At 38.9% G+C, this 12,706-nt stretch overlaps 1 protein-coding gene across 1 annotated transcript in view; it reads right to left on the reverse strand.

The window, feature by feature from the left end:
- The window catches only part of MTPN (myotrophin), a 60,093-nt gene that overhangs the window by 18,230 nt on the left and 29,157 nt on the right, over window positions 1-12,706 (reverse strand). Inside the window, exons 2-3 of the mRNA XM_047094809.1 lie at window positions 5,696-5,809; window positions 4,771-4,854 (exon numbers count right to left, since the gene is read on the reverse strand). Coding sequence (XP_046950765.1) covers window positions 4,771-4,854; window positions 5,696-5,809 — 198 coding nt within the window. The remainder of the gene's footprint in view (window positions 1-4,770; window positions 4,855-5,695; window positions 5,810-12,706) is intronic.

Below are 12,706 nucleotides of genomic sequence, written 5' to 3' on the forward strand. Positions count from 1 at the left end.
ATATTCACTTAGATTTTTTCATATACTAATTTCTAATGATCCTTCTTGCCTCTCGGTTTTTCTCTTTGGGTTTATGGTGTATCCAGTCTTCACTTGTTTCTTGCTCAGGGTACTAACCACTTCAAGGCTTGGAGCCACCCTGGATCAGTTCCTCCTTTTGCAATGACACTCTCTTGCTCGTGTCGGGGCATGTTATTTTCCTCAGTGCCATCCCCTCTGCTTTCTGTGTCTGAAGGATTCATTACAATGTCTTCTCTAATGAACCTCATACCATGGCATGTGCTCAGGCCTCCATCTCGAAGTGGAAGTCCCACATGTATTGATCTTCTTCTTTTTTTTTAAATTTCTAGCTCAAAAATCAGGCCAAATAACTTTTACGTACAGAAATATACGTGTTACATTTCTCATAACTATCCCTGTAAAAGTTTTTTCTTTTACTACATGGACAATCAAGGATTAAATGTTTTAGATTCCCACTTGTGTCATAGACTTCATCTTCCACTGCACTAAAGGAGAACCAAACACGAAAACTTGTCCCAACTATGTGATATACTATCACTTACTGATTTGACATCATTCTAGTAACCCTCCTTTCTTTTGTTTTAGTGGTTTTCTCTTTTTTCCCTATTAGTTGTGATCACACTGAGTTTTTAACTTTATTTTGTTTTTTTTCCCTACACTAATGATATACCAGCTGGATAATAAATTAAAAACGTCAATTTGGTAAACTTCTCAAACTAAGTACTTTTAACACAAATTCGTAATAATCCATAAGGATTCTAACTTTTGATAAAAGGCAGAACCAGATTTCATAATACAAGCATTGATCGTAACAAAAAAAAAATGCACTGGAATAGCCTTATTTTAGCAACTAAGGATTTCTGAAAGCACAATCAATTTCCAAAAAAAAATCGGGCTAACAAAACTATAGGGTATCCATTAAAGAAGGTTATGCAATAATAAAAAAAGTAATTTTGAAAAAGCAGAACTAAATTTTCCTATGCTGCTTTCATAAAGGTAAAAAAAACCCTTTCATCTAAAATAATAGCTCTGCATGGGTACAATTGATCTGCCATCAACAGAGCCACCTCTGAATGTCACTCAGCTCCAAAAATCAAGACTCACACACAAATAAAATAACAGTATTACAGTTACAAGTAAAAATAAATAAGCTAGTTAAAAGTCAAACAACTCAACTTACAACCAATAGTTTAGCAGAAGAGTACATAATTACAGAGACCCTTCTAAGAAACCATGTTAGGGCCTAATGTACATACACATGAAGCCAGAAGATTCTTTAACAATGGAATCTCACAGTCATGTCTCAGGGACCTGGAGCGCCATGCTTTGGGAATAAGGAATACAGAACAAGGGTTTCAAGGACTTCTCTGGCATGACCATAACTGGGTTTTTTTGTTTGTCCTGTGAGGAAAGAGAAACTTACCAGAAAGAAATACAGAGTTTGAGATACGGCTAAGAAGAAAGAGCATGCTTATTAGGAGCCTCTCATTTAATAAACATTAGATACAGCCTAAGCCAAAAAGGATCCCATGGAGGTTTTTATTTTCAGAGAACAAAACCTTAGCTGGGTAGAAAAATATCAGGGAGAGTCAAAGGGGGAGGAAGAAAGTGTGTTTTATCTTTTACTGTGACTTACGAATTAAGTTTTCGGGCATAAGTGACATATGTATCCCTTAAACTAATACAAATGTTATGACAATGATTTGATACATGCATAGATTACAAACTGATTATCACAATAAGTTTCGTTAATATCACATGAGTTAGTCTTTTTCTTGTGATGAGAACTTGTAAGATTTACTCTTAGCAATTTTCAAATACACAAGATAGCAATATTACGGTTTCTTTTACTACACGCTTAGCAGATATATCGAGGCCAAGGGCGTTAAATTAAGTCTATGCTGAGGAACAGAGCTGAGAGGCAAAGAGAAATCAGATCCTGGTAACGTGGCTCGAGCCCAGGGTGAGGCTATGTGCCTCAACGGTAGAGTGATGTGAGTCAACAAGATCTCTTTACTGTTTCGGCCTATCTGAGCTGGGTTTAGTTACTTGCAATATAAAGAGTTCAAACTAATAAAATATTGGAATTACACAAATCTTTAACAAACTGTAAATCAATAGTTGCAGCCTGTGACAACCAGTTTTGAATACGGTAAGCAAAAATATTCTCCGAGGGATGAAATTATCCAGTAGTTTTCAAAGGTACTTAAAAAAATCTTGTCATGGGTGTGGGGGAGGGATGGACAGTGAGGAGACATAGTGACTGGAAATTTTGGGGAGCACATCCTACAACAGATTCTAGATCCTCTACAGTAACCAAGAATATTTCCATTTGTTTTGGCTTTGGGAGAACCACATTATTCCTATCAATAGAATGTGTAGTATCTAAAAATTACGATTAATATAGACCTCTTCTCCCAAAATAAAAACCCAACACCAAACCAGTAACAACCACACACCTAAAGAAATTTAGTAATTGTGTTTAACATGCAGCTATGGGTAAATTAAAAAAATTATCAATAAAGTGTTAAGAGACAAACATGCTAACCTTCTTTCCCAATTTTTTCTAAATCTTACTGAAGCTATCTCTATGAAGCTAAAAATCCTCCTCAGTCTTAGTTAAAATAAAAGCTACTATTTATTGAACACTTATGTGTTAGGCACTGTGGCAAAATGCTTTATATACATTTACTAATTTTTCTATCTTTCTTCCTTCAACAGGACTTATTTTAAAATCCCAAGTGAAATGCTATAAAGAGCATTTTCCAGTCTATGCCAATGAAATGATAAGCCTAGGATTAATCCTGGTGCCTTATTTTACAAAGATTTCTTGTCTTCCAACACTTGCAGGTTCCATGTAACATGGCTAGAAATGCTGCAACTGACTGGTTTGTTGAAGCTGGATTTTGAACGCCCTCTAAGAGTGAACACCAGAAAATTCCAAATTTACCAGGACCTCAAGCACATCAAGACACTAGACGACTTGGAGGGCTCCTATTTACAGCAAACTGCCTCTAATAACAATCTCACTCAGTATGTACGACAGAAAACGGAGCTTACAAATTTCATACAAGGGCTACTTAAAGTGTGATCTCTCTCTAAACCTGGTACCAGTCTGCAAATGGTTAGGAGTCCAGAATATTTTCTACATCACTAAGTACAGTGCTTAGTTCAGCTAACTTGTTTTTTCATCGCAAGATACTCTTGATGAAGGAGGCTGGATTGATTTATTCTAGCCCAACCTTCTTATCCATCATGAACTGGTAACAGTTTGTGAGCCACAAAAGACCCCGAATAGCCAAAGCACCCTTGAAAAGGAAAAACAAAGCTGCAGGCATCACAATTCTGGGTTTCAAATTATAGTACAAAGCTGTAGTAACTAAACTAGTATGGTACTGGCACAAAAACAGACACATAGATCAATGGAATAGAACAGAAAACCCAAAAATGAACCTACAACTATATGGTCAATTAAGCTTTGACAAAGCTGGAAAGAATATCCAACGGGAAAAAGACTATGTCTTCAACAAATGACGGTGGGAAAACTGGACAGCAAAGTGCAAAAGCATGGAACTGACCACTTTCTTATACCATAACACAAAAATAAATTCAAAATGGATGAAAGACCTAAATTTGAGACCTGAAACTATAAAAATCCTAAGAGAGAACATGGTAAGTAATTTCTTTGATATCGGCTATAGCAACTTCTTTCCCCAGATGTCTCCTTAGGCAAAAGTAAAAATAAACTACTGGGACTTTGTCAAAATAAAAACCTTCTTCACAGTGAAGGAAACCATCAACAAAACTAAAAAGCAACCTACAGAATGGGAGAAGATATTTGCAAATGACTTATCTGATAAAGGGTTAGTATCCAAAATATATAAAGAACTTCCAAAGCTTAAAAACCAAAAAACGAATCATCTGATTAAAAATGAGCAGAAGACAAGAACATTCTTCCAAAGATGATATCCAGATGGCCAACATCACTGATCATCAGGGAAATGCAAAGCAAAACTACAATGATGTATCACCTCATACCTGTCAGAATGGCTAAAATCAACAACACAAGAAACAAACAGGTGTTGGTGAAGATGTGGAGAAAGGGGAGCCCTTTTGCACCACTGGTGGGAATGCAAACTGGGGCAGCCACTCTGGAAAACAGTATGGGAGTTCCTCAAAAAGTTAAAAATGAAACTACCCCATGATCCAGCAACTGCACTACTAGGTTTTTACCCAAAGAATACAAATGCACTAATTCAAAGGGATACATGCACCCCGATGTTTACAGTAGCATTATCTACAACAGCCAAATTATGGAAACAGCTTAAGTGGCTACTGACTGATAAAGATGGGGTGCATACAATGGAATATTATTCAGCGATAAAAAAGAATGAAATCTTGCCATTTGCAACAACATGGATGGAGTTAGAGTATTATGCTGAGCAAAATGAGTCAGAGAAAGACAAATACCATATGATTTCACTCATATGCAGAATTTAAAGAAGAAATGACCAAGAGAGGAAAGAAAAATACAAACTAAGACACAGACTCTTAACTGTAGAGAATAAACTGATGGTTACCAGAAGGGAGGTGGGAAGGGTGAAGGGTGAAATAAGTGATGGGGATTAAGGAGTGCGCTTGTTGTGATGAGCACTAGGTGATATATGAAGTAGTGCTGAAACTGATGTTCACTGGATGTTCACTGGAATTTTAAATAAAAACTTTAAGACAATTAGCAATTGATCTCACCTTTGACAGAAGCAATTTCACACAGGAAACATGACCTTCATAGACAGCAGACAGAAGAGGGGTAATATGATGTTTATCCGGAGCCTATGAAATAAGAGATTAAAAAACGACTTTAGTTTTCATTTCTTCCTTCCCTCTAGATTTGATCAGAGAACTATCAACGTTTACCTCTTTGCCCTGTTACACAAAATCCCTTCAAGGCTACAAGTTTTCAGCCTCTTAGAGAGCTGCCGGGGCCCAAGCCCATAAGCAGCGTCTCCTTGAGTATCAGCCTAGTGAAGTAGAGGGCACAGGGCTTTGACGTCAGCTCAAACCTTGGCTCTGCCACTTACACTGTGCCAATTGTTTGGCCTCTCTGAGCCCCAAGTCCTCACGATGTGGTAGGAATGCGAATGAGGCCCAGGAAGGGAAGAGAGGGGGTAGAAAATAGCCAATGAGGCTGCCACAATGGGGCCGGGTGACATAGTGTCCCCTGAAATGTGTAAAGTTCATCTCACTTGCTGTCATGGCTAAACATTTTTCCAAAACCCTGAAAAGCTGTAAAAGGCAAGAGCCAGGAGGTGACCGCTCCTGTCTGACCATTTGCCTACTGACCTTTGTCCAAAACTCCAGTCTGGATTTATTCTAGGACTACACAATCCTATCCTCCATTGCATGACAGCCATTTGCCACCTATAGACAGTGACAGTGTTAACTCTCAAGTTGCTGTAGAACTTAAAAATGAAGGATCCTAAATCACGGTTTTATCCATTTAAGAAAGTCTGTTTGTTCTGCTTATTTAAAAAGAAATGCCAACTATATATTTCTAGGTTACAGGAAATTTGGTATAATTTCAGACTATATTTCTATTTTACAAGACTAGAAAACAATTACCCAAGGCATACAACAGGATTTTTTTTCTAGAATGACCACGTTCTTTACATACATTAATATCTGCTCCTTTCAGCAGCAGAAATTCCAGGATTTCAAGCTGCCCACAATCTGCTGCATAATGAAGAGGCTTCCTTCCACCTTCTAGTGTCCGGTTGACATCTTCTCCCTTATAAGAGAAGCCAAATGAAAATGGTATTTAGATGGATGGTAGATGGAAGATGGGACATGAGATACCCAGTATTTTCACTTTCTTAAAAGCCTAAGAGTTCCATGAAACAATCACATTTCCTGCAAAGTGAAATAAGTAACCAAGAAGTTGAAATTAAATTCTGTGCAACAGCACATATGCAGTACGGCAGTAATTCAATAGTGATCAGTCAAACTGGAAACAGACAATGATGCTAAATGTAATGAAATATGTTACCGCACTCTATTTCCAAGGGGTTCAATCAGCATAATGTTAAGATGTGGCCAGAAAAGACTGGTAAGTTCAAATACTGAGATTTTACCCAGATCACAGGACCTGTCTTCTACTTTAAGGAAAGCATCACTCCTTTGATGGAAGCAGACATCATCATCACAAGGTAGTCAGTACTGCTACTAAGAATCATTTCCCTCGTTTAACATTGACTAAAGGCCTGCTATACGGCAAGCACTGTGCACAGAAGACAAAGGTGAACAAGATCAGAGCTTCTGATTGCACAGAGCTCACTATCTAGTGTGGCGAGGCAGACATTAACTGGCTCATCACAGGACTAAACAGAATGTCAAAACAGAATTGCTATAAAGGAAAGGAACTCAGTGTTATACAAACACTTATCAGAAGAACAGGATTGAATCTTGGTGATGGATGGGGAGCGGCTTGTGTCAGAAAATGAACTTACTAAGGCCTCAAAAAAAGAAAAGTTTTCATTCACTGAGAATTAACAGATTCTAACAATAACAAAGGCAACCAGGCTCTTTACTGATCAGCTGATACAGGTTTGGCACTGTGCTATACACATAATCTCCAATCTTTATCCTAAAAGGAGAAAATCTCCACTTGATAAATGAAAAGTCTGAAGCGAAAAGAGGTTAACTAACTTTTTAATGGGGCTTAGTAACAAGTGAGATCTAAACTCATTCTCTTTCTATACCACCATGTTGCCCCCAATGCAGCATTTTCCCCTTCTTTCCTTTTTATTTTTTTTTAAAAAATTTTTTTTTTCCACGTTTATTTATTTTTGGGACAGAGAGAGACAGAGCATGAACGGGGGAGGGGCAGAGAGAGAGGGAGACACAGAATCGGAAACAGGCTCCAGGCTCTGAGCCATCAGCCCAGAGCCCGACGCGGGGCTCGAACTCACGGACCGTGAGATCGTGACCTGGCTGAAGTCGGACGCTTAACCGACTGCGCCACCCAGGCGCCCCCTTTCTTTCCTTTTTAAAAAAAATTTTTACATTTATTTATTTTTGAGAGAGTGAGACAAAGTGAGAGTGGGGGAGGGGCAGAGAGGGAGACACAGAATCCGAAGCAGGCTCCAGGCTCCGAGCTGTCAGCACAGAGCCCGACGCGGGGCTTGAACCCACAAACCGTGAGATCATGACCTGAGCCCAAGTTGGACGCTTAACCGACTGAGCCACCCAGGCGCCCCATATTTTCCCCTTCTTTCTTAAGGAAAGTTCAGATTTTAGAGTAGCAAAATGTCTGAAGGAATTTATATCCTCAACTACTATATTATTCACTTACCTTGGTTTGGTTAACTCATCAAGTCATATTCTGACTCAAGCAGTTCAGAACCCTATCATTTCATGGCCACTACAAGCTGCCTTTTCAAACACCGATATAGGAGACAGGTGTACAACTTGCCTAATGCCAGTAGAGGCTGGGCTGCAGCTCCGACTCTACTACTGAGCTGTGGGACTTAGACGGGTTACTTTCCAAATCTGTTTCCTCATCTGTAAAATGGGAATAAAAATGCTTAGTGCTTAGACCTCATAAGGTTTTACACCATCATTAAGACAACCCACGCAAAATATTTAACGTAGGTCCTGACACATGGCAAAATGTCTAATGAGGGTTAACTATTATTTCTGTGGATCCCTGATGTTGGTTTATACTGGCCCTAAAAGACTGTTCCAAAATTGAGTTAAGGCAGGTTTCTGCAGAACAGCTGAAATTTAAAGGTATGATTGAATGTAATATACTTTTTCTCCAGAAACAAATTTAAATAGTCTGGGCAATCTGGCGTACCACCTTAGCCTTTATTCACAACTGCACAAATGGGAGCCTTTGAGGCAAAAAGAGATACTGCTTAAACAATTCTCGATGAAACTAGTTCCCCTTACGTTGGTAATAGGTCCCCTCCATTATTAATCACAGAGCATTAACTGGATAGGTCTTTTCAGTGAGAAAAGCAAAGTATTACTTGTAGTAAGCCATCGATAAGAGGGCTTTGTCAAAGATATTTTCCCAAATCCAAGTAAGCGACCTCTTCCTTCCCCACGTGGTATGAGCCTGGCAGATGCGTATGAATGGACTTGTGAGCTTAAACTTTCTCCTTTATCGCTGCAGACACTGCCTTTACAGTTCTTACTTTGGCAGACAAAACATGACGACACCAGAAAGGCTCTGCATGACTGACAGGAAAGAAAGGGTCCGCTTCTGGGGGGCCTTAGCAAAAGCTGTACTTATAGAGGAATTTATGGTACTGGAAGACCTGTATTGGAAAAGGAGAAAGGCCTCAAAATAATGAGTTTTGGACTTTCACTTTAAGAAACTAGAGAGTATTATGCTAAGTGAAATAAGTCAGAGAAAGACAAATACCAGATGATTTCACTCATACGTGGAACTTCAAAAACAAAACAAACGAACATAGGTAGAAGAGAGAGAGAGAGACAGAGAGAGAGGGAGAGAGAGAGAGGGAGGCAAACCAAGAAACAGTCCCTTTACTTAATAACCACAGAGAACAAACTGATGGTTACCAGAGAGGACGGGGTGGGGGATGGGGAAACAGCTGGCGGGGATTAAGGAGGGGGCACGGGGATGAGCACCAGGTGTTGTGTGGAAGCGATGAATCACTAAATTCTACACCTGAAACTAATTACACTGATGTTAACTGGAATTTATTTATTTATTTATTTATTTTTTTAATTTTTTTTTCCAACGTTTATTTATTTTTGGGACAGAGAGAGACAGAGCATGAACGGGGGAGGGGCAGAGAGAGAGGGAGACACAGAATCGGAAACAGGCTCCAGGCTCCGAGCCATCAGCCCAGAGCCTGACGCGGGAACTCCCGGACCGCGAGATCGTGACCTGGCTGAAGTCGGACGCTTAACCGACTGCGCCACCCAGGCGCCCCAATGTTAACTGGAATTTAAATAAAAAGTTGAAAAAGGGGAAAAAAAAAAAAAAAAAAACTAAGGCGAAAACAAAAGGTATATGGAAATCTCTGTACCTTTTACTCAATTTTGCTGTGAACCTAAAAATGCTCCAAAAAGTAAAGTTTATTTTTAGAAAAGCAGATTAAATTCAAAGTAAGCCAGAGGCAAGAAAAAAAGAGCAGGAACCAATGAGATGGAAAACAGAAAAAGAATAAAAATCAGAAGCTAATTCTCTGAGATCAGTACAATTGATAAATCTCTAGCCAGAGTGATCGGAAAAATAAACAGTGAAGACACAAAGTGCTACTATCAGACTTTACTGATTATCTTCCCACAAAGAAACTCCCAGGCCCTAGAGGGCTACACTGGTAAATTCTACCAAACATTTAAGAAAAGAGAGTAATATCAATTCTTCCAAAAAGTAAGAAGCATCCATTTTAGAAAAAAGAAGTAAAACTATCTTTATTTGCAGGTGACACAATCATCTATGTAGAAAATTCTATGGAATCTACCAAAAGGCTACTAAATAAGTAACTTTAGGAATGCTGCAGGACAAAACAACCAACATACAAAATCAACTGCATTTTTATATACTATTGATGAATAATTGCAAATCAAACCTAAAATCAATATTATTTACAATAACATCCAAAGATGAAACACTTAGTGATAAATTAACAAAAATGTGGAACACTTACACACGGAAAACTACCAAATTTGTTGAAATTAGAGAGGACCTAAAGAAATGGAGAGAGATACCATGTCTGTGGGTTAGAAGACCTAATACTGTAAAGATGTTGATTCTCCCCAAATTGATGTGTAGATTCAATGCAATACCAGTCAAAACCGTAGCAGGCTTTTTAAAGAAACTGACAAAATGACCCTAAATTTCCTCTGGAAATGCAAAGAATCTAGACTAGCCAAAATCACTTTGAAAAAGAACAAGTTGGAGGGCTAGTAGTATTGCCTGATTCCAAGAATTATTAAAAACTAATCAAGAAAATACAGTATTGGCATAAAATTATAAAACATGCAAACTTTTATCACTAATGTATAGTGAAAGAAAGTGGATCAGTGGTTGCCTGGGGGAAGGGGAGGGAAGGACAACAGGAGGGAGGGACTACGAAGGGGCCGGAAGTAAGAGTGATGGATGTGTTCATTATCTTGATTGAGGTGATGATTTCAGAGAAATATACACACGTCAAAACTGATCAAATTGTACACTTTAACATCTGTCTGTTGTTTAATTATACCTCAATAGCAGATTTTCCTGAAATCAAATTTCTGTGGCTCATTGTTACAAAATGGGATGCTAACAAAGCAACAGTTGAGGTAGAATGGGGGCAGGGAGACTAACAATCTTCATGGGAGACTTAAAGAGCAAAAGCTATTTGAGGTCAAGTTCCTTCCCTGGTAGTGATGAAAGGAAAGCTCTTGCCTTCTATGTCCTATACCTCCACTAACTATATGGAACAAGAAGTTTTAAAGTGGTATGAGAGAAGGTCAACGTGGTCCCTACTAGCTTCAGAGAACAAAACAATTGTCTGAACTTCTGGGAAAAATCTCCTTATCAGTACTTCTAGCATTATTTTGCCTACTCGATTCTTTACTACAACTACAGGGAAACTGCTACTACAGGCAACGACAGGGAACCTGCTAAACACAAAATGTGATCACAGCATTACCTTTTAAAAAGTCCTCTGATGACTATTCACTGCTCTGAACAACACAGTTCAGAAGATCTAGAGTGATCTATCTTGTGACGACTACCTTTTCAACTTCAATTCTCACAGTGAAGAATTGACTTCACCGCCCCACCCCTGTCCTTTGTTAACTCTTACTAGTCCTTCAGAAGCCGGTTTTTAATAAACCTCGTGGAAAGTATCTCTAACCTTCTCAACTTGGAGTAATGTGAGCTCACAGGTGTGCCCAAGACACCTTGCATCTCCCCGTGTTGTAACACTTACCACATTCTACTCAAACTGTCTGTATCTGTATCCTCTGTGAACATAGGTCAGATACCACGTCTCTCTTATTTACTTTTGCATCTCCAATGCCTTGTATAGTTTCTAACATATAGTGAACATTGATATAATAAAGCTTTCGTTTGGAGAAATGGTGAGGTTGCTCAAGTACTAGATTTGGAAGTAAGCCATATACAACACCTTCCGTTTCAAGCAGACACGGACAATACATTAGTTATCTGGTAGCAGCAGCAGTAACTTGAGATCAATGGCGTGTTTACTGATGTAGGGGATCTGAATGACAATTTCACTAGGTTTTCAGCAGTCTTGATATGTGGTAACCGCAGTAGTCGCTGTAAAATAGGGAAGGATGATAGTGCTGTATCTAGCTCCTTTCTCCCTACCCTCTGCCCACACAGTAGACATTAGTGACATCACCAGAGAGAAGTTGGACACCTATTCTGTAATCTTGATTCCAACTTAATGAAACATTACCAGCTAAGGAGAAAAATCTAACACTAATTTTGTCTCCCAGATTCTGGGGTTAGAGAAAGATGTACAATCTCAAGGGGTCCCTTAGCATTACAAGGCAATCTTACCATGTTTTCCTTTTTCCCTTGCTTTTACGCTTTCCACAGAGACTATTTTAAGTTTCTTTCACTTTTTAAAGACCTTAGACTTCTCGATCTCCTCCTTCCCTTTCATTCTCAGCAGATAACCTCCTCATATACTTTTTACACAGAAGACTGCCTTCAGACAGGCACTCTCTCAGGAACTTTTCTCCACCTCACCTTCCTACAGCTGACAAATCCTCTCCTCCTATCTAAAGCCAATCTCTCACCTATGTTTTGGATATCATCCTTTCTTGGTTTTTGAGAAAACTTACTCCTTTGTTTGCTACCTTTTGTGTTTTCAACCTCTACTCCTGTACTGGCTCTTTTTCATCAGTACCTGCCACACACACTCTCTGACTAAAAAAGCAAAGTGCAACACATCAACCTCTCCTTAGACCCATGCCTAGACCTTTTAGTTATTGTTGTTCCTCCCCCTTTCGTGGCTAAATTTTCCAAAAGCATCGTCTGTATTTGTTATCTCCGATTTCTCACTTTCCGTTCTAATCTGACTTCCACCCTCAACACTACACCATAACCACTTTTGCTGAGGTCAATGACTTCCTTGTTGCAAAATGCAGAGGTTACCTCAGTACTCACCTTAATTGACCTCCCAAAAGTGACTAAGTCGATCACTTCTTCCTTTTTTAAACAGACTCTTTTGGCTTCAGTAACACCACACTGTTGGTAGTTTTCTTCCTACCTGACTACTGCTTCTGTTTCCTGACTCACCCATGTCTACCAGGTGTTTAAAGCAAATTTGGGGAATCTTAATTATGAGTTCAGATTTTCATCATATATAATTTAAATAGCTGAGAAGTTCAGTCATCCTTATACAGTCTTGTAACAGTATCTACATCAGAATACCCTGACTATAAAGTTTTTTGGAATAACAAAACACTTCCTTGGCAACAAAGTGTACCTATGTTTTTAAAGACATTACCATGCAATAATATTGTGTCACAGAGTCTGGCAGAAATAAAATTCTCATCGTGGTATGTGTGTAAAGAACCACGCAGGTCACAAATAACTCTGCACAAAGCTTTTGTTTACCATACACAGTTGAGGTAATGCAGAGTGACAAACCTAATTTATCATCACATCAAGGCTTGCCTAGCTTCACCT

The sequence above is a fragment of the Lynx rufus genome, unplaced genomic scaffold (genome assembly GCF_022079265.1).
Source record: "Lynx rufus isolate CCGP_SWC_20201006 ecotype Redwood Valley unplaced genomic scaffold, mLynRuf1.p SCAF_4, whole genome shotgun sequence".
In the NCBI taxonomy this organism is placed as follows: Eukaryota; Metazoa; Chordata; class Mammalia; order Carnivora; family Felidae; genus Lynx; species Lynx rufus.